The sequence below is a fragment of the Hirundo rustica genome, chromosome 2 (genome assembly GCF_015227805.2).
Source record: "Hirundo rustica isolate bHirRus1 chromosome 2, bHirRus1.pri.v3, whole genome shotgun sequence".
NCBI classification, from domain to species: Eukaryota; Metazoa; Chordata; class Aves; order Passeriformes; family Hirundinidae; genus Hirundo; species Hirundo rustica.
In genome coordinates, this window is record NC_053451.1 from 91,577,156 (window position 1) to 91,603,086 (window position 25,931).

Sequence of the window (25,931 nt, forward strand, 5' to 3'; positions counted from 1 at the left end):
AGAAATCTACTCTTTTTGCTCTTTGTGTCACATGTGCACCACTGTTGTCTGGAGTTCCCCTGGTTGGAATATAGTTTGATATATAGATGTCACTATTGGAAAAGTATATTTTTAACGGTAGTGGACAATCTGGTTCTGATTTTGCTTTTTTCTTAACACTAAAGAAAACAAGATTTTGCTCTCAGCTTGGAAGGAGTAACTGCCCATTTGCTAACCAGCTTGTCCTCAGCAAGTCAGCAGTTTGAATTTATAATTTCTGAAATGTCAGAAATGCAAGCGTGCATTTATGTGCATTATGCAGATTGTTTTGAAGCGCTTCAATCTGCAAGTTGACTCATTTTCCATGTAGCATAGTTAGTATATCTGAGGACTGTGCATATACACATACGCACATAATGCACATACTTCAAGATTCAACACACCCATAACAGTATAGAAAATTAAATATCTGGTCGGAGCAGATAGAAATGTACATGCCTCATGTGTATTAATTGATACTGTAGCTGTGGTACTGCTTCTGACTTTAACTGTTAAACCATTGAACCATTGAATGAGCCCTAAGAGACACAAATACTTTCAGAGAGCTACTCAATGCCTTTCCTGATGGCCAAGCAGGAAGGGTATCAGAAGGGTTATTTGCCCTTCTGCTCATACACAGACTGCAAAATGGATGCTTGTGTCTCCGCTTATTATCAGTAACTTTTTAGCACAATCGTTTTGTTTAATGACATGTTTCATGCCAAGCTTCTTGGGAAATTTCTGCTCGTTTTGTAGATGTGTTACTTCACCCTTAGAAGTCAAAGAGAAGAGCTTCCCATTAGTTCTTGTGAGCAATTATGTAGAAGAAGCATCAATGGCCTTTAGTCCAAAGTCTTTGATGCAGTGCTTACTGGAATCACGCTTCTGATGTGGAAGTGCAGGCCCCAGGCAGGCATGTCAGGATGTCCCAGCTGGTTCAGGAGCCGGCATTGCTTGTGCCCACTCCAGAATGTCTGCACACAAGGATTCAACAGCATCCAATCGCTCGATTTGCACCAGTTTGGTGAGCAGTTCAGGGATGCTGTAGCCCGCCGTGCTGATGCGGTCAAACAGCTGCATGCCATCCGTCATCCCGCCGATCTCGTCCCTCTTCAGCCCAAAGCTCTCGGCGAGGTGACGCCACGTTTTCACTATGGCTTTCTCTGTGTTGTAGGTCGAGCTGAGCATTCGGCTGGTCTTCTCCAGGCAGTCAAATGGCAGCTCCGTAGGGCTCAGACCTGCAAAGGGAGGGGTGCGTTGTCAGGTGGCTCCGCGTAAAAGTCTTGACATTTATTAAAGTAAAACAGACTACGCGGTTAGCAATGGATAGAACTGAAATCTTTAGGTGATAATTCATTATCTATATCTAGATCCAAAGTTACTACTGCATATTACCAAACTAATTCTTCATTATGACAGTTGGATATCATAACTGGGATAAAAAGTTACCTGGAAAAGAAGTAATAGATGGGTTGTAAGAATTCCCATGGCTCTGCCCTTTCCTTCAACAATTTACTAGCTGTTAGAAAAAGTATATTGCAACTGTGTCCCTAGTGAGCAGCCCCATTAATATACCTCTGCACATCAAGCTCAGTGTTTGAGCTCCAGAGACAGCTCTGACCCTTCCCTTAGACTGTCACCAGCAGCTGCTGAAACATATCTGTAATTGAAAGTTGCCCTTGTAGGAAAGTGAGAAGTGAGGTGAAGCATTGATGCCAGATGCAAGCATAAAAGTCCCTGCAAGTGCTTAACTGTCATTACTATAGTGAATCTCTAGGGAGGATTTAACATTCATCCTGTGGGGAAAAGGCTATTTTCTCCTGGACATATTTTCTAAGTATTTATGTTCAGAAAACAGAGGAGAGAACCAGCTACAGCATTTTTCCTAAACCAGACTTTTGCTTCTTTAGTTTTCTTGCTTCTTACTCATCTGGAATAATTTGATGGGAGACAGAGCTCCCTGAATTACAGAATACTCATACATGTGCACACAGTGTGTGTGTATGTGGTGGGAAGTAAATCTCCTGTTCTTTAGGGAAGTTAATTCGTGTCTCCTGCTAAAACAGTTCAGGTAGTCAAGTGTTAAACAGGGTCAAAACACTTACAGCCTGGAAATTCCACACTTTGTTGTGAGATGTGTGACGGAATTTAGAGAAGCAGAGTAGGTTGAGACTCGTGTCTTACCCTCAATCCTGACTCTCCCCAAATCACACTTTCATATTTGGAACTATTAACTCTTATCTAAAGAAATAAGACCAACAGGTTTCCTCTAGATGGGGAATGCAAAACTGCATCTTGGTCAGTTTGTTTGTCCCAACAGAGCCACCACAACTCCTCTTGCTCTCCACAGGAAGGAAGCCCATGCAGGAGCCCGGAGAGAAGCCGTGGGCTGCTCCAGCCCAGGCCCAGCCTGGACAGTCCTGTGGGCAGGGCACCACAGGGTTCCTGGCAAGTGAATACAAATCTGCCGACAGTGTGTTTTCTCTCGTTCGGAACTGTTTTCCACAGATAGCCAGAGGCCTTTCTTACTTTATAGCAAATCTAATTTCATGCTTATAACACAGATGCAAATTGTACACTCACCTTCTGCAACGTCACATACGTTAGCATACACGTCAAGTATCTTTTTCCTTCGACTTTGAATCTAAGTGAGAAGAGTTTTATTTCATTAATTTTTCAGTTACAAGATTAAACAATTAGCAAACAGCAGTGGAAAGTGTGTGGGACATCTCCATTTCATGAAGTTATCACACAGTGTCCTCAAGGGTCCCTTTCAAAGACTCAAAGACTTTTTTGAGAGTAAGTACTTTTCTGCCCCAAGTGTTTATTTTACTTCTCTTTCAGACTGAGGCAAACTCCTGAGAATGAGGAAAAATGCAGTACCATATATGCAACAATTAATGTAGGGATGTCTAGGTAAACCAGGTCAGGAATGGATACAGGGAATTAAATTCAGACTGAAATTGCCTTCTTCCAATAATCTAAGAGGACTGTAGAGGACAGGCTCTTCCTTTCTGTCTCTTGATGTAAACCTGCTTAGTGCATTACTAATTAAGTGAAATATTTTACAGATAGAATAAAAAAGTCAGCGGAGTTTTGGAGAGGAAAAATCTGAGGTACAGGGGGACATAGTAATTTTTTGACAAGAAAGAAACAAGACTGAAAACCTGACATTTTTCAAGCTAAAAATGAACTATTTTTATATTGTTTCATTTCAAATATTCTCAAAATTTGGCTTTGGATTCAATGTGAAGTGAAAACCAATGTCAAAATGTCATGAGCTCTCAGGGACTGAAATTTTCTTCCCTGTGCTAGCTCTCATTAGGACTGAGCTTTCTGAAAAGCTGTCTTTTTGACAGCACTCTAGCATTATCTCCATGCATTTGTCACTTTTCACTGCAAACGAGGCTTGAATAAAAGCTCTGCTTTCAGTACTTTGTTTTCTGGAAAGATTTTCCTCATTTTATTTGGGCTGTAAAGGGCAAGGTGCATCAGTGACGTGGATTAATGGACTTGTAGCTGGAGAGCACAGAGTAGTTGCTCCACCCCAAGCTGTCTGGCGGGCGCAGGACGAGTGCATTGTACTGCAGGGCAGCGCAATGCAGGCGCTGAGGGCTGTTCACATCTTCCTTGAGTAATTTACATCTGATTAGTTGGTGGTGTTGCTAATTCTAGGCTTGGATTATCTTGTTTAGAACCTTGAAAACAGGAAATTTTCTTTCAATGGAGTTTATTAAAACTCCTCCTAAGAAAACTACTGGATGCTTATTTTCATTCTCCCCTGACTTTTAGGGTAAAGAAGCATGTTAAGTAATTTCATGAAGAATTATGCAAGATGCTTTTTTTACCGGAGCCAGAAGATGGGAGATTTTCAAACCTTAAGCTGGGAGCAAACAGGAAATGTTTAGCCTGATGATCCCCTGTGTGGCAGCTCATTGCAAATGGGTTTTGTTATAACTAGGAAGAAGGCTTGGTTAATAACAAGCTCTAATTTTCTTTATCCTTGTACAACTGTTCTGAATACTCTCTCCTGTGCTAGTAATGCTACTTAATTCCCAATCTGAAGAAAAATACTGCTTTTCTAACTTCTGGCAACTGGCTTAATTATGACATCTTAGATATGGAGTGGAGAACCTTGATGCAATTGGCACTTTCATTGAAAAGTCTGTCTTCAGCCTTGTCAGCAGTCTTTAGTCCATGAGGATTTGTGCTAGAACAAGTCTGGGAGAAATAGTTCATGTTTTGGGGGCACTTATGAGCTCTCTATCTAAATGACTCAGGAGAATGAATCTATGATATATGGTCTTTTGAAGGTAACCTGCTTCTTTTGAAATATTTTGATTTCATGACTACCCAAGGTGTATTATCCTATTTCAAGCCAGTGCTTACAGAGCTATCATAAAGTTGGATATTTAGAGAGACCTCAAAAACCTGAACTTTTAAATGTGAGCATTGGAATAGTAAGTTATTTTCAGATGGTCATAAATATCTAGAACTACAAAACAGTTTAATGTGTTGAGATTTTGTGTCTGATCCCAGCTGAAAAGTGGTGTGTTTTAGAAATTTTGAGCTGACCCTCCCAACAATTTAAAACATGCAAACATGAAAAGATGCATTTTCAAACATATTTTTCCTTAAACGATATCTGATGTTTGATACTGATGACATGATTTTGACCTAGCTATAACCATTAAAAAAAAAAAAAAAAAATTGAAATACTAAAAAAATTGGAGCAGACACCTTCTTTTTAGGGGTAGTTTGATGTCAACAAAAACTGAAGGGTTGTGTGGGTGAGGTGTGGCCTTAACTGCACTTTAAAATACCCCAAGTGAGATAAAAAGCCTTGAGCAGTACACACTCAGCAGGAAGAAGCAAAGGCCTTCCACAGCAAAACAGTGGATTACAGTGTCCTTCAGGGCACAGGAATGACCTTCAAGCCATGTGTGTGTCTTTCAAAATTCCGCACGGAAACCAAGCACAGCACCGGATATTACTGAGAAATCTGTGCCATGGAAATACTGATGCGGCTGGGTCAAGGTACTCAGATTTTCTGCTGTCACCCAAATCCAGCCTGCTTCATTATTTTACTGTCTTAACATTAGCTATGACAGGGGATTGCTGTTATATGGGTTTTTTCTTTCTTGAAACTATAATATATAATACTCAAACAAATTAATTAGTCTTGTAGAAAATTTGATTTTTATCCCTGAACACTATACATATGCATATATGTCGTTATGCAAAGGAGATTCTATAACAAATTTGTCTGGAGAAGCACTTGCAAATCAATCTGATCTACCCTACAATGCATTTTGGGGGGGTTGAAACTTAATATATTTTTTCTTTAAAATAAGTAGAAAAATGCTCTCGATTTTTACATCTCAAGGTAGCCTTACCCCTGTTGATTTATTGCTTGTAGAAGATTTTTCTCTGGCCAAATGCACTAAAGATAACAAGCATCTCTCTGGAGTCCCTTGCTTGTCAACTGCAGCTTCTTCATCACTATCCATACTCCGGCTTAAAAGTCGTTCATTCTCCGAAGATGCATCATTTTCGCTGTAAAATGAAAGATGTGGTTATTTTAGTGGAGCCTCTCATGGGTTGACTTCAGTCATCTTCTTTTTGCTATCTGAGAGTAATGGAATAAAAGTGTTCTCCGTTTATTAAAATGCCTTTCCTCTGACATCATGTGAATGTAACAGCCTTCACCAGCCCAGTGTGTATGTGCAGTGCCCACCAAGCCACACAGTCACAGGCAGCTTGCAAGAATCCTTCCATAGAGGTATTTTCCAACTGAGGACAATGTTTAGCCCACCTTAATCATGTTACCCAGGCAGGTCAGGCTGCTGGGCAGAGACAAGATGAGGAAAACTACCACACCATGCCATTCAGATGATGCTAGGGACAAGGGGCGTCCTTAGGGCTTGTGGCAGCTGTTTTTACTCTTCCTGCCTAGAAGGGAAGGGGAACCTCCGTAAGGCCGTGTGAGTGAGAGCTGCACTCAGGTCCCAGAAATTAAGCTCTGAGAAGAGGAAATGGAGTCCCAAGAGCTGATGAATTGGTCACAGAGGGAACGAGGAGAGCACAGGTGTCTCATCACAATGTCTTTTATCATCTCTTAGAAACCAGAGGGAGAAAATCCTACTAAGGCATCTGATCTTTGCCCTGCTGCAGCAACTTGCCAGCATACCCATCAAATTTGTGTTCCACTGTACCAAGATGAATGATGACCATGTGCCTCCCCCATTTCGGTGAAACTAGCAATATATTTATCTTTTACCCACCTTTTGACAGCCTTAGCTGGAGTTGCTGTAAGTTTTTCAAACTCCTCTTTCTCAGAGAATATCACAACATTATCTGTAGAACAACAAGTAGAGAAGTTTAAATTGGCAATAAATTTCCAAGCCAGTGCTTTGTGTCAGGAGCTAGTTCTGCTGGCAACCTTACTGACAAAATAAATCTCTCTGCTATATTTTAATTGCTATCAGAGGATTAAGTGACATTCTGGAAGTACAAAAAACTAGTATAGACAATTCTTTAGTAAACTGATCAGGGGTTTATACACTCCAAAGGAGAAACTGCAATTAAGAGAAAAGTATTAAGACTATTTAAGCCCAATGTTGTCTTGGATAGAAAAAGCAAAACTAAAACAACTTGTACCTTGCACTTCTTTCTTCTCTTCTTGTGTGTTAACCTGAGCTTCGACATTTTTTACTGAGTGGCTCTTGCAACAGGCTAGAATATACAAATATAACACTAATTATTCTCAGAAGCTTTCTAAAAACAGCGTTTGCAACTAAAATTTCACCTGCTGAACAGTTACCTTGAGCAGATGGCTTTGTTTTTACAATGTAAAACATGATGATGAGGACAATGGCAATAGCCATTATGAAGATAGTAGACATAGCAATTATAAGAGCTGTAGCCAGATGTCCTTGTCCTGAAAGATCTGCTGGAATTAAAAAAAAAAAAAAATAAAAAAAAAAAAATTAAAAAAAAAAAAAAAAAAAAAAAAAAAAAAAAAAAAAAGAAGGAGCAACTCTTAGGATCAGAGAATAGTTAACAGTTTGCACTCTGCTCTACACATAGTTTGCATAATCCTTTAGTTGATCTGAGTCTTGGTTACTTGTTGAGCATTGAAAATCTTAGTGTTGCTTCTCAAAGGCAAGTTAATTAAAATTTTCCCAAAATGTTGATATTTATGCATAAACCAGTTAGTATTCATTAACAATATTTGATGGTATGATCCATCTGATATAAAGATGTAGGAAATTGTATTTTAATATGGGAAGCTGTACATATGCAAGGGTAGAAGCTTTTGTAGCACTGCATTCTGGGAATCAACATTGACAAGACAAAAACCAGTAAATACACAAAGGGAATAAGAGCAAAAATGACTGTTGATTACTGTGGCTGCCTCAAAAGCTCTAAGTTAAAAGGAGGCTACAATGCACACATAGAATAATGGATGTTTTTCTAACAGATACTTAAAAAGCAGCATGGCTAGAAGGTGAATTTAAAATAAGCTATGTGAAAAGATATTCAGAAAGAAAACTTGGATGCGAAAGGCTAGAATTGAAAAGGCATGAAAGGATGCAGAAAATTATAGATATGCTAAAAAGCGTGAAAGCTTTAATTTCTCTGAAAATGCAATCCTAACAGTCATGTTTTCAGTCAATACCAAGAAGAACAGCATTGTCAGTACCTCATTAACTGCACCTTTCCTGTTTTGTCTTCTCAGGTTCAAAAATTGTAAAAGCCTAATGATCGTGCTGGAGAATTGTTTATGTTTGCTCAGCAAGAGACTGACCATATTTGTGCATGAAGTTATTTTCATCATTCTAAGCTAAGCTTTGCTGAGGCAGAGTGCTATTTCTGTAAAGCTACAAATAATGAGCTAAATTTATTGCTGGCATCACTGGGTACAGCTCAAATCCTTTTTATGTTCAGCTGACAAACAGCAGTGTTGATTAAGTGAGAAACAAAAAAGGAATTCTGAATTATTTCTAAGAGCAGTTTTAGAAATCTGGGAATAGTGACAATGAAAATAGTAGCAGATATTTTCAGTTTGGTCCCACTTTGTCAATGCCCTTTTCAAAACAAAGAACTGCTAAATTAACCCTGTGTGTGCATTCTTACCTTTGTGAGCATGCTGGTAAGGTGAGAAAGTGCTTGTGCCAGAGGTGCTTGGGAAAATGGCTGAAATGCCAGAGTTAGTGCCTGCACCTGCAATATAAACAAAGACGCCATAAAATTCCATGGTTACTTTGTCCAGTCAAAGGAATGGGTTGGCTCAAGGAAAGAGAGCCTTTCCTTGGCTTGGCTGCATTCCTATTTATTAGCAAAGGACTCAAGAACTACTGGCTCTTCAAAATGTCCTTAATCCCAAAACGTGTTGCTGGTACACTGAAGTTGGGTTACAGACCATGATTTTGCACAGTGTCCAGAGGGAGTGAAAGTCAAAATCCTAAACAGATATGAATTCAGAAGAAAAAGGCAACTGTTACACATAGATTCCCATGTTATGGATCTGTCCTGGGTAGCAGTAGGTTTTCCAGGGTCCAGCTGATTACTCAAAGAGTTTACAACCCACTCCAGTATTTGCTCCTGCAGACTGAGACTCAGTTGGTAGGTTCATCAAACTAGAGTATCTCATAAGCATGTGATGGTATGCAAACCCTCATGACTCCACAGGAATACCTAGGGAAGGTGACAAATAATGGTGTTGATTGCTTTTCTGTTCCATGGAACTGTACTGTCATAAAAGGGAATTTTAGAATTTCCTGTAAGGTAACTGGGCAGTATGTTTCTTATGATTTCCTGTCAGTCCAAATCTATATTCTGGGGAGAGCGAAAATTCACTGAAACAATAAATGAAGTAGTTATAGGAAAACTTCATCCTGTCAGAGGGATGAGATTGTCCAACAGGGGTTTCCAAGTCTAACTTCTACAGTCAAAGTTGGTGCATATTGTTTGGAATAAAGCTGTTTATGGGAATGCTTTTATATAGGACGGTATATGCATGGTGTTCCAAAACAGAACAAAAATATTAAGTTTGGGAGTAAAGCTGTCTTCCTTCCCAAATGAACTTTAATGCCACTGGTAAGCATGTAATGCAAACAGCTACTGTCAACAGACACTGAAAATAATTTTCTGTCTTGGAGGAGGGATGAAATTCCTCCTGCTTTGTATTAGCTGTCTGTGGGAAAAGTCCAGTGATAATTAAATTCAGCAGACCTAAAGGCAAAAAGCTGTCCCAGTCATCTGGTAAGGTGTGTACAGCACATGGCTCCACAAGTTGGTTTGGCAACTGGAGTCAATGAGAGCTCACTCTGCCCTTCTTTTGACCAAGTAAATATTCAAAGAAATCAAATCACCAGGTAAACTTGACAAGAAATCAAGAGGTCTGGAATGGTCTGAGAAATGTTCTGTGGTTAAGAACAAAGCAATATGCACATTCTTCAAATGAAGAAAAATGTTTGTTCTAAAAGAAAAAAAAAGTACTATCTAAAATAAAACATGTCTGCATGTTGTGAATGAGAAATGTACACCTAAAGAGGCCACAAAGTATGAGTTGCAGATGTCTTCAAAAGAAATTTGCTTTGACAATCATAAAACTTCTTTCAATCATCATTTGTTGGAAGGAAAGGGATTAACTCATTATAACTGATATTTTTTCAAACTGAATAAGGGTTTTCATAACATTTTATATATACTAATTTTTAAATTCAGATGCATTTTGTATTTTGCAGTTAGGGCTAGATTACATAAGTCTTGCCTCTTGGCCTTTCTCTGTGACAGACTTCCTTCTAAGAATTAGTTATGAGCTCCAGAAACTGCAATGCAGTAAGAGTATATAGGGATCAGTAAATGAAGCTGTCGTCTGCATGTAGCGGACATCAAAGACAGGCAATCTGTAAAATTTTCACAAAATTCTTCACAAAACTGAAGTGAATCATCCTTGGTCATGACCTCTGTGTTTACTCATCGTGGCTGGACAACAGAGGAAATTTAGCAAATGGCCAGTGCTGTAGCCTGATACTTTCCTTCATGTTCATGCACAGCCACCAGGCTTACGCCTATTCTTGCAGCCCCCCTGGCAAATCCAATTACAGCCAATTGGAATTCTGCATGGTCCTTGCAAGCTGCAACAAGTCAACAATAGCTTCTCTGACACTGTCTCTCAGTGAACACAGGCAAGCTGTGCTGCTTTGTCTGCTTGGTGTTTAGCTAACAAGCTTCAGCTCATCTCCATGAGTGAGTTTTAGCAAACTTGCCTCTCTTTTCCTTCACTTGAAGCATGAAGTCATTGAAGTATTTCTGCCTAATAATCTTTCAGTCTCTTGGTATTGTTAACTTTGTGTTTTTCACCCATCTGTGAAAGGAAGTAGAGCCTTTCAAAGTGGGAAGTCAGGCAGCAGCAAGTAGCGCAGCAAGGGCAAGGAGGAAGGTCACCACTCTTCATTCAGCATCATCGTCACACTTCACCCAGCTCCACCCCACACCAGGGCAGGGTGTGCTGCCCACAACATGCACACACATGGACACCCCCCCTCTCCTGTGCACACCAGTGAGAGCCTTCAGCCCCAGAGCCTACGTGCAGAACGTCCTTTGCACGGGAACAGAGCCACCTCGTTTGTTCTGTAGTGCTGGCATGGCAAAATCAAGGCTGGCGCTAGAATGTGGCGGCCTTTCACACGTGCATGAGTGGGAGTTAGTTGTTACACATATTTTAAGTCTACTGTCAAATTTAATAATTTGGCACATCCATTATGAGCCAAGATTTGTCTTTAGATGTGGCTTAGCAGAAAGTGCCAATTCATGCACCTGCACTACAAGAGGAACCAAACTGCCACCTTCTGTGGAATTTCAGATTATTTCCCTTTTGTATGAGCAAAAAGAAACAACTCATAGCTGCTGCTTCCTGCGCACATCCAGTTTTGCATCCCAATCACATTAGTAGTTCTGCTTCCAATACAGATGACACATAATCTATAAAGATTTAGATATAGCTCAGGCAGAGACATCCTAAGGTGTTATAGCACACCATATGGAAACTACTCTATTTATTAAACAGAGACCAATGTCTGTAACATAGCTGTGCAAAAGAGTGGTTTATATCCCTAAACACCTGTATATAATACTGTAGGAATGTGATAAAGAAATTAGGAAAAAAGTTTATCTCTTGTGGTTGGTCAACTTTTGCATTATAAATGTTTTTATTTAAAAAAAAAAAAAAAAAAAAAAAAGTGATTTAGTAGTAAGTTTCTTGGAGCCTAAACAGAGTTTCAAGTTAAAAAAAAAAAAAAAAAAAAAAAAGATGCATACCTTTTGTTTAAAAGAACAATTCAATCTGTATTCACTTTTGAATGTTTGGGGATTTTAACTCAAAAGATAGCTTTAAACTAAATTACCATGCAGCTGCCTTTTGTTCTTTCAGGAAACAAATGCTGGGCAATAAAATACTTTTTTGTTGTTGTTTCAATGAACCTTTCTGCTTCATGGAACAGACTATTCCAATTGTTCTTGTACCTTGAGACAGAACCTACAATAAGAAGTGACAAACAAAACTAACAGATTTGTGAGAGGAGGAGGGGGAGGGCACAGGGAAAGGAGGTTTTACCACCATTCCCTCTTGCAAGTGTTTGTGAGTGAATAAAATCTGGTGCAGTAGGAGACCATATGTGCCCCTGGCATATGTTGCTGTGGGTATCAGCTTACTGGTCCATTGAAAGGACTGCTGCTCACAACGAGCAACAGATTTTTTTTTTTTTTTTGAGTCTATTTAATACTTAATAATGTTATAAAAATCCCCAAAGTCTGTACACAACAGACTATCAGAGTGATCATAAAATAAGACAGATTTTTAAAAAACTGGTGTCTATATGTGTATCTATTTCTTGCTCTGGAGTGTAGCTTGCATTCTCCTGATGCATCCCTCCTCTCCCAGGCATAGTCCAGCTATGAATGGCACAGACAAGCTGTGAGTGCCATCTCTTTTGTGGGCTGAAGTAGGATAAAACACACATGCAAATAAGTAACTACCAGCCTGAAAAATGAGATGAAAAATAAATTGTACTGAGTTGAAATTCAATAAAAGTAGAGAGTTTATGGCTGACAAAGTTAAAATTGGATTTTAACTAAGCCCAGTCATAAATTAAGACCTAGATATGTAGAAAGCAGGGTTCAGAACTTTTAAATAATGTAAGTCTGTATTCAGATTTTGTGTATTACTTACATGAAAGGTTTGCTTTCAAACTTAGGGAAACACCACTTCAAGTGGAATGTCTGTGCACTTGGAAAGTCATGTAAACTACAGCAGCTGTCAAAGCCCACCTCCTTTCTGAGGTGCCTCCATATGACTTCAGTAACCAAACATAAACCAGCTCTGAAAATATCGCGGATCACTGATAACAGAACAGATCCTGGGCAATGGAGGATTGCCTGAGTGATCTTTACTTTACAGAAAAGTGCAAGTTACTCTGATATTTTCTGGAGTCACAGGTAGGTACTTCAGTTAGTGTAGGCAACTATTATGCCAGGAAGAGCATGAAGTAAATCAATTTCTGAGAATTAAACTTCTGAAAATGATGATAGGAAAGTTCCCCTGACTTTTGTTTTCAGTCTGGTCAATCTCTCTGTAAGTAACCACATCACATAAAAGGAAACTTTTTTTTTTTTTTTTTTTTTTTTTTTTTTTTTTTTTTTTTTTTTTTTTTTTGCTGCTGTACTTTTTATAATGTCTATAACTATTTTATTTCTCTTTCATTTTGCTGGGGCAGGGAAGTGATGATGATTATAGGCCACATGGCCTTAGTCTGACAATTTATTTGCATCTGTTGAAGTCTTGTTTAGGACTCACTGGGAGCCGAAATCATTGCACAGCACTGGAAAGTCATAGACAAACACTCCTTGGACTAAGTCTCTGCCTAGGAATTCAGTATTATCACCCCTTTCTCTGTGCAACATGAAGGGGATAACTGCTATTTAAGCTTTGCTATCATGACTGTAGAGCATCATAAGGAAGAGAACAGACCTGCCTGGAGCTGGTCTCCCATTTCCCCAGCGTCCTGGTGGGCAGCCCGTTGGAACAGGTGGTACAAGGCTGCAGCTCTGCAGGTTTTTCAGCTCCTGAGCCCAGTCAGAGCAATCCTGCAGAGACCTTCAGTGTCTCCCACGGGTGGGTGCTGCTGACTGTGGGAGCTGCAGCTCCAGCACCAGTGAAAACAAAGTCATTGGAGCGGTTTTATAGGGAAGAATTGCACCAGGACCACATAATCTCCTGAGGGATACACCTGAGCTCAGCTTTCCCAGCGGGTGAAGACAGTAAAGCCCACATTTTCTTCTCAGATCCCTCCCCTTGAAGGCTGATGGCTGAAGCTGGCCAATTTTATCCTAAGGTTAGGTTCCATTCCTAATATGGACAAATCTTTAGGGGAGGAGAATCAGGCCATACCACCAGTGAGAAATAAAACACGGCCTTCAACGTTTCTCCCAGTATACATGTGAAGAGGAAATGGGTGTTCAGAGATCAAACAAACCCCCCCAAAAAAAAGAAAAAAAAAAAAGAAAAAAAAAAAAAGTTTTTTTAGTTCCAGATAACAAGTCTATTCGTTTGTAGGCATAATTTGAAACAGAAGGTAAAAAGGTCCTGATATTGATTGTATTACAAAAGGATAAAGCTGGCAAGGAATGGAAATTAGTGATATTACAAAGAATGGAAAATTAAAATAAAAATCTCCGAAATAATTATTTTAAATAATACAGTGGCTTTGTTTAAGTTTGTTTGCATTAAGCCCTTCAATTAAGGAGGCTGAGTTCTGAGTCTTCAGTACATGGGTTTGGATGTGCCCCCCTGATTACACCTCATCACACAAACCCATCAATCTTTAGTCAATTGTTCCATCTCAACTGTTTAGTTCTTTTTAAAGTTCTAAAGATACAATAATAAAAATGATCATTTTTATTTTTAGATGTCATTTGCTCTCTGTTATTTAAAAGTAGGCTGACCACATGATTTTTCCTTTATCGATATTTTTCTCCTTTAAAAAAAAAAAATCCCAAGCTACCACTGGCAGATGTGAGACCTAAAAACTTACACAGGTTAGTTATTGTATCTGTTTTCATATATGAATCCGGCAAAAAAAGATGAAATAAAATAACATGAAGTATTGTATGCACATGCACACTTATGAATATGAATAGTAGATTAAAAAGAAAACCAGCAATCAGTTGCCGAAGTTCTCTAGACCAATAATCTGTGAGTGGAAAAGGATTTGAGTGTTTGATGTAATTGTGTAAATTCAGCTTCAAAGTAAGCATTCCTAAAGTTATTATAGCAGGGTTTGATTTTGTTTTTCTCCAATATTTTTGAATTGGAGTGGCAAATAACAAAGTTTGAAGAGAAAGAGAGAGTTAATACACATAAACGGAGAGTTTCAGCTGCTAATAGACAAAATCTCTTCAAGCAGTAACTGTACCTCTCTGCAAGAGAAACTCCATATATGGCTAAATCTTCTGTCTTTTGCATATACTTTTACACTGGATAAAAGAAAAAGAAAACAACAAAAACACCCTACATAGTCAGAGGCCCGAAGTGACTCCAACTCCAGAGGTGTTCACACAAAATCCAGCACCATTAAGTGTGGGAAGCCACATCTTAGAGTGGTTCAGTGTTCACTACCTTGATGGTTTGATGTACGTGGAAAACCTGCCTCCCCTCCCTTTTGCAGTGCTGCTATTTATCACAGAGGTATCAGATCCCCATTTAGTGCCAGCAAGGGGCACTGATGGCTCACGATCTGCCTCAAGCACAGCCAAAGTTCTCACACCTTTGGCACTTTGAATTGTGCTCCTCTATGCTCAGCACAGAAGCTCCTGCAAGGAGACTTGAGGGAGCTGCATGTTGAGAGGCCAGAGATCTTCCACAGCTGTTTCACAGTGCACAAGATGGGGCAAACTGTAGTCTTTATGGTGATGTTCACCTTTTTCACAGTAAAAAAATGCTTTCCTGCTACACAGCACACGTTGTAATGCTCACGTAAGCACAGCCCTTTCCCTCTGTGCCCACTGCCCACAATCTGCCACTGAAGCCTGTTATTCCTCCAAGGCTGCAGAACTTTGCTCCCATCCTTCAGATCAGTGAGATTTTCAGCACCATCAACTGGTAACATCTTTGCCTCAGTTAAACCTCTAGCCTCTGTGAATGATCTCCCTTTCTTCCCCCTCTTTTCCTTGCTATTTTGTGCTATTTATGTCTCAAGTCCTTTGAGAGGGCAAAAACCCCAACAAGGTGACACAGGCCCATCAAGGAATTTCTTTCTCACTTCCAGTCCTTTTTACACTAATATTTCCAGATGCTGGAGCATGGGCTGTTCATCTTGTGTCCTTGGCCATTTCAAGTTTTACTGATGGCATATGAGCTGAAAGACATTTGCTTACCCTGTGATCAAACCCAAATACTTTTCTGCCAGATGAAATGTGTCATCAGACAAATTCCCTGAGCAAGTTTCCATGCAGGGGCATATACCCCTGGACTTGGCCATCTGTAACACATAGTCCAGGCACTTCCCCAGCAAGGAATGTTTACAGCTAAGGAGAGCACCACTGTTCTGCTGTCCTGTCTCCGCCCTAATGAAGTCTTGAAATAGGATTTATCTGCCCTCATTTTTCTCTATATAGAGTTGTAAACTCAGAGCTTGTCACCACGAGCTTCCTATTTTTAAATAATTTGCCATTCTCATTTCCTTGTGACCTGCGGGGTCACCTTTCTACAGTGGTGTGCTGTACACAAGAGAGTTTGAAGAATTAGGAGCTCTGGGGGAGAGGCAACACTGTAATGTGGGGTTTAGGCTCCTGAATGCTGTTCATTGCTATTCTGAAGTCTCAGCAAAGGAACAGAAGATTCCTACGGCCACTTGGGGCTTCCATACTGAGTTCTCCATCCTGACAGCCAGTTACTAAGCAGAGGTTGTTCTGCACAAAGGATCAATTCCTACCAAAATGCTGGTATTGTCCTTCATGTGACAGAAGCCTCATCCTCTTGTTAAGGTTATGTGCTTGGAGCACAACACTCAGATGAGTTTGGAATTTGCAAACCTCACAGAATTCCACAGGTCTGCAACACAAACATGTCACCTCTTCTTTGCTCTGACTGGTATAATCTAATGACAGTGAAATGTGTGAAAAAGATCATCTGCTAATACCAGATTTTACACTGCCTTCCACAGCAACAAGAAGCGTTTCAAGGGGTCCCTGCAGCAAGGCTGATTTTCCTGCTGGAGTACAAATTAATGCCTATGAATTGGGGTACTGCCATTCCAAATGGGGTTTGGAGATTTAGATATCATAAACCAAATTACCTGAGCTTACTGGTGTGAGGGACTTGGATTTTGAGACACTTTCTTGCTTTTTGTACACTCATAATCAAATGGTTGGTTTCATGGACTTGATTAAAATGAAAATATTTAGTCCTTCTAGGACTAATGTTTTCTTTTATCTTAGTACCCAGTCAATTTGTTGGTTTATGCACCTGCCTAAATTTCTCACAAAGATAATACATATTTATTCTAGTGTTTATCGAGCTAAAAATTGCATGTAGTTGATCACTTGTGCTGATCATTCTTTCCTCACAGAAACACATTACCTGTTGTATGTGTCAGATATCCTACAAAAGATAAGAATTTGTTTTCTTTTAGGTGAGTAACAGCCGTAAGATCTGGTAGTTTCTTCCCATATCAGTAAGTTATAACATGTCTGATACTACTAACACCCTGTTTCATCTTTGAGACAGACCATCTGAGCAGAGGAAGGGATTAATTTCCAGCTACTGGTTAGCAGCATACATGGTTCTATTCCCACCCATGCCAGGTGGCACTGGTGCATCTTCACCACTCTTACCTTATCCCCTCATGTCCCACCATGACTGTCTGTGCTGGGCATGGCTGGGGAATAGTCAATTTTATTAATAGCAGCTAGTATGGGGCTAAGGCTTGGATTTGTGACCAAAAAGTTGTTGATAATTCAGAGATATTTTCAATATTGCTGAGCAGTGCTTAGCAGCACCTTTTGTGCCTCTCACCCCACCCCATCAGTGAGGGGGCTGGGGGTGCACAAGGAGTTGGGAGTGGGCACAGCCAGGACAGCTGACCCCAAGTGACCCAAGGGATGTCCCACACCATCGTGTCATGCTCAGCTTGTAAAGGTGGGGAAGAAGGAGGAAGTGGAGCACATTCAGAGTGATGGTGTTTGTGTTCCCAAGCCACTGTTACATGTGACGTAGCTCAGCTTTTCTGGGGTTGGCTGGATACCGAACTGCCCATGGGAAATGGAGAATGGATTCCTTGCTCTGCATGGCTGGATGTGTGTAGCTTTTCCTCTACCTATTTAACTGTCTGTATCTCAGTCATTGAGTCATCTCACTTTTACCCTTCTCTTCCCTGTGTGGGGTGAGTAAGTGACCGGCTGCTTGGGGCTGAACCTTCAGCTGGGGTTAAACCACAGTCTTCCTACCCTTGCACCTTCATTTACCTCTGCACCTTCTTCCTGTATCTCGCATTTGTGTCCTCCCTTGCACCCTTACTGCACCTCCTAAACAGATGTTATCTCACCAAAACCACACTCACCCTGCCCTTCACCCACTCCCACTGTCTCAGGCAGAAGGGCATTCTCAGGGCTGGGTGGGTTTCTGCAGCCAAGTGGGATGAGAAGCTGTACAACAGACCAGTCCTTTGGCATGCAGACAACTTGGGGAGATGCCTCCTTCTGGACTGCCACCACTCAGCAGGAGCTCTGTGAGGTGGTGATCATCCTCTGGCTCCTCCAAGCTCCTAAACTGTAGGAAAGGTGGGAGATATTCATGTCCTGTCCTTTAAAATGACTCCCAGAGCACCAGTGATATACATCTCTGTAGCAACTGAACAAAGCAATTGCTATTTATGTACATAAATAAATGCTCTGGAACTTTCAACCCCTGCTTTTAAATCAAGCAGACAAAATATTGCAATTCCTTTTCATGACAGAGATTTCTAAAAGAAGAGAGCATGGACACGATCTTGGTTTTAGAGGCATCAGGTTTTGCTGGGGAACTGCTCCTTTTTTCTGCTTGTTTGGGTTGTTGTTTTGGTTGTTTTGTTTTAAAGCTTTATGTCCTGATCTTCTCCAGATTCTATGAGGGGCTGTCAAAGTAATTTGGTCATTCAGAGAGAGCCTCGTTTTTCCTTTTCTTTTTCTCACTTTCTTTGCCCCCTAAAGGAGACAGCAGTTTTCTGGGGGGTTGCCCCTGCAGGGCAGTGCTGGTGAGAGCTGTCCCCCCTCCCCATGGCATGAGGATGGATAAGCCATTGCAGGTGCATGGTATGCAAACAAACCTCTGGGTACCTCTAGGGTGTCACACACACATTCAAACATGATTTCTTCAATTAGCAAACTACAGACCCTTTTGTCAATGAAATCTACAGAACCTAATTCTCTTATCAGTGCTGACCACCAGACGTCAATGTCGACCCTTGAATCACTTTGCAGCCAAAGGATATGAAAAGGTGTGATGCCCTTTTACTCCTACAAATTACGAATCTACAAATTGTCCCAAGCTTTCTTCACACGAGAACTGTGAAGTTCACTCAGTTAAAAAAAATACACAGACATGGACCTACTGGTTAAGTAACCCTAATAAATCTTGCATGGGATATCTTAACAGATATAAGCTGGAGAACAAATGAACAATACTAAATCCTCAAATCAAAGATTCTGATTTTTCCTCAAATGATAGGCATTCCCTCCCTTTGTTGGCAAGGCTAGTTGGATGCAGAAATTGCTTAACTGAAGCTGGGTTTATTGTTTCAACATAACTATCATCACTGCAAGATTTCACATTGAGCTTCCAGATGATTTTAAGTCAAACCCAGAGGAAATGCATAGAAACATCTGAACACTTACATTCCTTGGTGTTGGGAGGCGCCAGCAAGCACGAGTAGCAAACCATCCCATAGATATTCCGAGGTCTGTTTTCCAGCATGTAGTAACTGCAGTGAAGGGCAAGAAGAGGCAAAACAGTGCAAATTAATATGATACGACTGAATATGGTTCAGCAGCAACCAATTATAGTGAGATAAAATCATTTTTAAAAGCTTTTATAAGTAATTTGAGGCAAAGATTTTTTTTTTTTTTCAAATTGCCTGAATAGAGACTGTGTTCCTCTTCTTCCTTTCCTCCTAAAATGTAATTAATCAAACATCTAGACATGACAAGAAGTGGTAACGTCGCCTAAAACAACATTAGTCTCACTGCGGAGTTCAAGCTGCAGTTTAGAGCATGCCCTGAAATAGGATTTTTCAGAATAAGAGAATGCAGTTTTTTGAAGCAGTAATCTTTCAAGCAAGACCACCACTTGAATATGGTTGGTTAATGTCACTCACAAACACTGTAAGCATAATCTTTGTAATCTTAGAACCAGATCATAATAAAAAATACAGGAAAACACCACCCTCACAGGGCAAGGCAGATTAGGTTTTACAGGTTTGGTTTGGTTTTTTGTTTCCTTGCTGTATTGTTTATAAATCAGTCCTCGATAATGGAATTACAGTGTGAAGGAAAGGTTTTCATAATTTGAACTTCTGGGCTGCTAATAAAGTCAGTGTTGCAATAAGGTAATTGGCTACTCAAGAGTTGGATTCACATGCACCCTAATGAGTAATTACATCAGAATCATACATATGTTGATGTAACATCATAGTGTTGATGTTACGGATATGTCTTTACAAATCAATTGTAAATGACTACATATTTTAATGAAGAGATGAATAAATTAATAATCTATTCTGTGTAGACAGGAACGCAACTCTACAAACACTTTATGCAATTGGGGATCTGGTTTCTGCTCTTATGTACCTACCTATGCATGTGAAGTACGGGTTTTTTTCTGGAAAATGTACACATTGTCAGGAAATCACTGCTGAAACCATCCACCAAAATCAGTTGGTGTATTAATGAACGACAAATAAGAGATATAAGTCCAGGAAATGGAATACACAGAGATTCAAAGGGGAGACAGGGACTGGAGGCGACTCAGAGAGCAGGGGAACTACACGTGGTTCCTCATTTCTTTTTTACTGGTTTTAAAAGATGCACCCTCACTTCTTCCTTCAAACACCTCTTGTGGCCCATGTGCCACTCTACCATTCCCTCAGGACCAAAACTTCAGCTTTCCTCTCTTATGGGGCCTACATAATTTTACATTGTAAAACAGTAAATAAATACACAGGAAAAGGCTGCCAAACCACAAAAGAAAAGAGGGGAAACCCAAAGATACATACAAATCTATGAAGAAAAACACAGGACAGTTAGGATCCACAGTCTAATAGCTGTGTTGGTTTAGGAAAGACAAACAATCCTTCTGACAATTAAATCAAGCTGGTGGAATAATTCTTGGTTTTCACCACAATGCAGAATGGAGGAGGACATGTAAAGAAAACCGAAGGTGCTCATGGCAGGCAACCATTCACTCACATGAGTAGGAAACTCTGCAGTTGCAAGCATTAGTAACTCACCCCCATGAAGTACTGGAAACAGATTTATATTTCTGGTTACTTCCCAATGCACCAGATATTAAAGGTAATGTTGGAAATATGTGATAGCTTTATATCACCAGTTATGGAGAAGTGACCCACTAATGACAAAATGAATTTTCACAGTACTACTCTTCCACTATATTTAGTCTTTCTTTCCTCGGCACCTGCCAGGCTCAGGTTTGGAGGGGCTACAGGCAAAATTCCAGAATAGAGGCTAGACTGAAAAATGGACTCGTTTTCTTCCTTAACACCATAGTGGCTTATCTTGGGCTAACCTTGGTGGTGTCATTCCAGACTCAGGGACTTGAACCCGGGCTTAGGCCTGCACTCCCACAGGAACAGGGAGCCGGGGACCGGGGCAGGAGGTGGAGAGGGGTGGGTGCTGTTCTCAGCAGGGGACAGTCTGCAGAGAGAGAGCAAGGAGAAGTATCCTTGGTGGAGGCATCTGCTGCCTTACCCAGAACAGCAAGGGTGGGACTCAGTTTCATTAAAAATTCACTGGCTAAACCTTTTAATGCAGAAAACAGAGGAGCGAACCTCTCAGAGAACTGATCCTGCATTTGCTGTAGCCATGGACAAACACAAGAAATGGAAAAGTGTCAGTAGCAGAGGCATTTCTGACTGCATTTAAAAAGAAAATCCCACTGCAGTTCTATCTTGTGAGGTAACTGGAGACTTACCCCAAGCTGAAAACAGGTGCTGGGACAGCATAAGGGGTATGTATTATTCATATTTGATTTTTTCTTATTCCTCATGGCCACTACTGAATGAAGATGACCAGGCTAGAGGCACCCTTGCTCTGACCAGCCATTGCTGCTTTTAGTCAGCTGTGACCTCAGACACACTCTGGGAACACCTAATGGATCACCCCATGGAGGGAAATAGTCTGAGTCACACCTAATTTCCATGTTCTTAACCTGTCCTGTTTGGCATGATGGAAGAGCTTCTGGGTGGGGAGCAGAGGACAAAGCCTGCAGTGTCCCAGGAGGTTCAGTCTGGGTACCTCTAGAGCTCAGTGGCAACTGGACCTTGGTTTTGAGGATCACAGCTCTGGAACCAAGCCTTTAAAATCTTCTGTCTTGCACACTTCTTGTGAGCGTGACAGTGTTATTTTTATTTTATATGAGAGGGAACACAAAGAAGCAGGGGATGACCTCTCCTCTTGCACCAAAGGTCTCCTTCCCTAGAATTGGTCATCAGTAAGAGTGAAAAAAAGAAAATAAAAGGAAAAATACGTAATTATCCAGCACTTAATCTAGGATAAAGTACAGAGGATGGCTCTTGTAACCACTGGAAAAGGCTGTCAGTTCAGTGGTATTTTGTCTGAAAACTTTGTACAGAATGTGCCATATGCTAGTCTTTTCCTCAGGCTTCTTTACTGAGCTGGTGAAAAATAGCAAAGGGATGAGATGTCCCTAAGTGCAAACAGCAGCATGTGGGCTGTTACCTTGGGGAAGTCTGCAACGTGGTATGGAAGCAGTTCTCTGAAAATGGAAACCTTGTTTTTTTCCCTCACATGCACTCAGGGGCTCTCTGAGTTTACTGCCCAGGCAAGGGAGCACTCTGCTAGCTGTCACTCACTGGTAGCTGGCTGTCCCTGTGGCACAGGGGACAGTAAGGACAGTCAGCTACTCACCAGCTCTCTGCTCTGACACACAGGCTCTGCATTTCCCCCACCAGCATGCAGGAGGAAACTCTGAGGACTCTAAGAAGCATGAGGAGTCAGGGCAGCTTCAGAGCTTGTTTTAGTTCATATTTAGTTTATCTTGAGAATTCCATCTATTCAAGCTTGGACCAAGAGAGGGTGTTTCTCCTTAACTGCTGGCTTTGCCAAACAATCCCAGGACCGGAGCGTTGCAGGAGGAGCGGCACACAGCCAGATTCCGGCAGACCAGTTTCTGCTACAGGCTACACCTGTGTAAACACGATGTTTTGAGATTTCTCCCCAAGCACCAGCTGTGCAAGCTGATTATTTTCAGCCAGCACCCTGCTCCCACCTGGGTGACCTCATTAGTCCTGGCAAAAATTGCAAAACAGCAACTGTGACCTCTATTTAAGTTTCTTGCTCTTTATGGTCTATGAGGAGGAGTTAAGAGGGAGCTTTTTTCAGGTCACATCATCAGTCTGTTTGGCTGGCAGCTAGATGAGTCCTTCATTTTATTTGTAAACTGTGAAAATTTCACATAAATTCCCTGATAAAATAAACCTGGAAGCTTGCAGGGCCTCTTTAACAGGGCTTCCTGTGCTATAGGGAGTGTGGGTTATATAGCGTCTGCAAACTGCACAAAAGCCAAATGTCAGAAGGAATTAGTCTCTAAACCAAAGAGAAATAGAGGCAGAAACTGAAAAGGTATGTAAGGTGAGGCTGTATTTTAGAGTATTTACTCACCCTACAAAAAGCCATCAAGAGTGCAAATATATGCTTGGGTTTGCAGACTTTGAAATTTAATATTTTTCCAAGGATATACATATCCAGTGTAGCAATTTCATTCTCATTATTATTATCAGAATTATATTGAGTGTAAGAGACCATTACAAAGATGGAGCTAATAAAAAGCACCTATGTTAAGCCCCTTCAGCCAGCCCTGAAACTTGTTTTGGCTCTTAACAACACTACACACACTGCATTAACAGCTCCATTCTGTTGTGTAGAAAGGACCCTAGAGACTAAAATGCCTTGGTAAATCTCATTGAACAGCTATGTAAGCTAATACTGTCAACTACTGACAAATGTGCCAGCTGTTCACATCTGGAGAGGAGATATTTTATGCCCCTAAACATGCTGTAGTGCCAGCACAGACCTTACAGGGTATTTAAGGTGCTGTCATGCAGCTCATAAGTAGGAAGCAGGACTTAGATGGTGGCCCTCTGAAGCTACAGCTGGAGGCCAAGCTGGATTTCTTCAGGTGCTTAAAATGGCACTTCACACCTGTGCTTGTTCCGTTTCCATTTCTAGTAAGAGAAAAAGTTTTCTAGTTCCTTGAAACAGCTACTTCTTCAGTGAGAATTCAGTAAGATCAAAGACAGCTTCTTTAGGGTGCCTTCCAGGCCTAGCTATTTTACAATTCTGTGTTTATTAAACTCACCAATGCTTTTGAAACATTTAAATGTACTGTTTTAGCAGAGATGAAAAAGCATAATTTACCAGTATTGCACCTTCAGTCAGCTTTGACATGGAGAGGCTGTCAGAGATTTTGACATTAGAAGAGCACTTCCCAGTGCCTTGGGTAGAGCTAAGGTCTGTGGGTAAGTCCTTACCCTGGGAGACAAGGACCACACTCTGCATCATTCTCCTGATCCCCAGGCGTCATGACTGTGGCTCGGAAAAAACCCTCGCAGTCCTTGTGCCGTCTGCATATCTGGTAACCTCCTTTGGAAAACTTCTCTGAAGGGCAGGGGACGCAGCCGTAGTCCTCATCTTTGGTGCCGTATCCACACGTCTGCAACAAGACAGTCACTCTAAAGCAGTCTGGTGCTGCACACCAACTTCCAGCAAAAGAGAACGTTCACAGCCTGCTCCATCGGCTTTTCGGCACAAAGGGAGAGGAGTCTGTCGTTTGGCCTGTTAGTGTCTGTCCTAAATAGACCATGCAGGGATACAAGGATCCAGCAAGCTGTGTGCTGGAGAGGGAGAAGGGGGACTGGAGCATCATACTGCCTGTTAAGTGCCCTCCCACACTACTTCTAACACAGTCCAGCAAAGTGTTGAAGTGAATTTCAGCTGCTGCTTGGATAGAAAGTGAACTAAAATTGGAAGATTAGAGAAGACTCCTACAGGAGAAACACAGCTGCAGCAGGGTATCAGCAGTTTCAGGCTAGGAGACCCCAGAGGGAACAGCCCAAAAGGCAAGGTTTGGATAAGATTTTGTAACCTCTGAACTCACATGTCCCAGCTGAACATTACGTCTAGGTTAAATAAAACTAAACCAAACCGGTTTTTATTCAAACATACTTGTTCGGGACTACCGACTGTGTTAAATGCTTGCAATAGGATGTTTATCCCATTAAAACCAAACAGGATCTCAGTAATTTATTTTTTTTTTAATAAGCAACAATTATCTGCTGTAAATCAAATGGTAACTTAGGAACCATAATTTAAAATATTGCAGAAACATCCAAGTGCCTCTAGTGCCAAAGTATCTTAGTGGGAGAGCAAAATTAACTTGTCAGTGTGAGGGGCCAGCAAGTAGACCAGATTGATCGATTTACCAGTCTGTGTTGGAATGTCAGCATCAGATCCTAAATAACTACTGAGATGAGAACAGACTGGCAAAGACTGTGTATGGAACGAATATCTTTCAATTCTTACAGTATCCCTTTTAACAGGCTGCTCCTGGCATGTGGATTGCCGGGGTGCATGCAAGATGCCTCGCTCCCACGGCACGCTTGGAGGCGTGAGTGCCCCTGCTTAGGTATCCACAGCCCTCCCCACTTCCTTTCCTACCCATCACTTCCACATAACAAAGCATTTGGGTTTTTTGCATTTGGTGCTTGATAGGTTCCCCCCAGCAGCAGAAGAAGCTGAAATTACCATGTAAGGTTCTTCACCCGGCTCGCACTTGGGGCAGTCATGGCACATGCCAGTGGTCTGGTTGTAGTACTCATTCTCACCGCAGTTGGAGTATTCGGCACTGGCAGAGTACACCAGGGAGACCTGTCACCAGAGAGCATCCAGAGCACTGTCACTTCCACTGCCATCCTCCTCCAGGCCTCACCCCCCCCTTGCACAGCTGCTGTGGCTCAACAGGCAGCAGGGCCAGCACTGCAGTGTGGAACACCCCTAAAGCCCACGAGCAGAAGTGGTGACATTATCTAAGTGGAAGCAGATACAGGTTTCAGCAACCTTCCAGGAGGTACTTCCAGGAGTTTCTCAGAGGCTGACATTCATGCTTGTTGGCACAGCCACTGCTTAAAACACTGAAGGCCATGGTTCCTGACCTGTTAACTCACATGCTCTCCTGCACATGCAAATGCCTGAGTTCACACCCTCATCACTCCCAGCTCTAATGAGCCTTCATAAATGTGACTGCAAGAGACAACTCTAACAGCCAGAGATAATGCACTGCCTCAGGCCCCAACCACAATAGGGCTGTGCTTCATGTGACATCCAGGCTAATGTGCTCTTCCAGCACCTTCTGTCTCTGCTTCATCCTGGGTTCTTCTCCTTCCCCTTCCTCCCACAGCAGCCGTGGTTCAAACAGCACATTCTCAGGTGTTTCATGGAATGAAAATCATCACTGCATTGGGGTTCAGTCCCTAGGCCACGTGTAGCTCTGCCACAATTCACAGGTGGTTATGAATAACCCAAGCAGAACCCCGTTATCTTTCACACTAGAGAGACACGTA

General features: G+C 41.3%; 1 protein-coding gene across 1 annotated transcript in view; it reads right to left on the minus strand.

Moving 5' to 3' along the window:
- Positions 1–936: 936 nt before the first annotated feature.
- Positions 937–25,931, minus strand: part of EDAR (ectodysplasin A receptor) — a 71,924-nt gene continuing 46,929 nt past the window's right edge. The window contains exons 3-12 of the mRNA XM_040056212.1: positions 25,117–25,239; positions 23,844–24,025; positions 18,955–19,040; positions 8,158–8,244; positions 6,842–6,970; positions 6,679–6,753; positions 6,303–6,375; positions 5,415–5,574; positions 2,602–2,662; positions 937–1,256 (exon numbers count right to left, since the gene is read on the minus strand). Coding sequence (XP_039912146.1) covers positions 937–1,256; positions 2,602–2,662; positions 5,415–5,574; positions 6,303–6,375; positions 6,679–6,753; positions 6,842–6,970; positions 8,158–8,244; positions 18,955–19,040; positions 23,844–24,025; positions 25,117–25,239 — 1,296 coding nt within the window. The remainder of the gene's footprint in view (positions 1,257–2,601; positions 2,663–5,414; positions 5,575–6,302; positions 6,376–6,678; positions 6,754–6,841; positions 6,971–8,157; positions 8,245–18,954; positions 19,041–23,843; positions 24,026–25,116; positions 25,240–25,931) is intronic.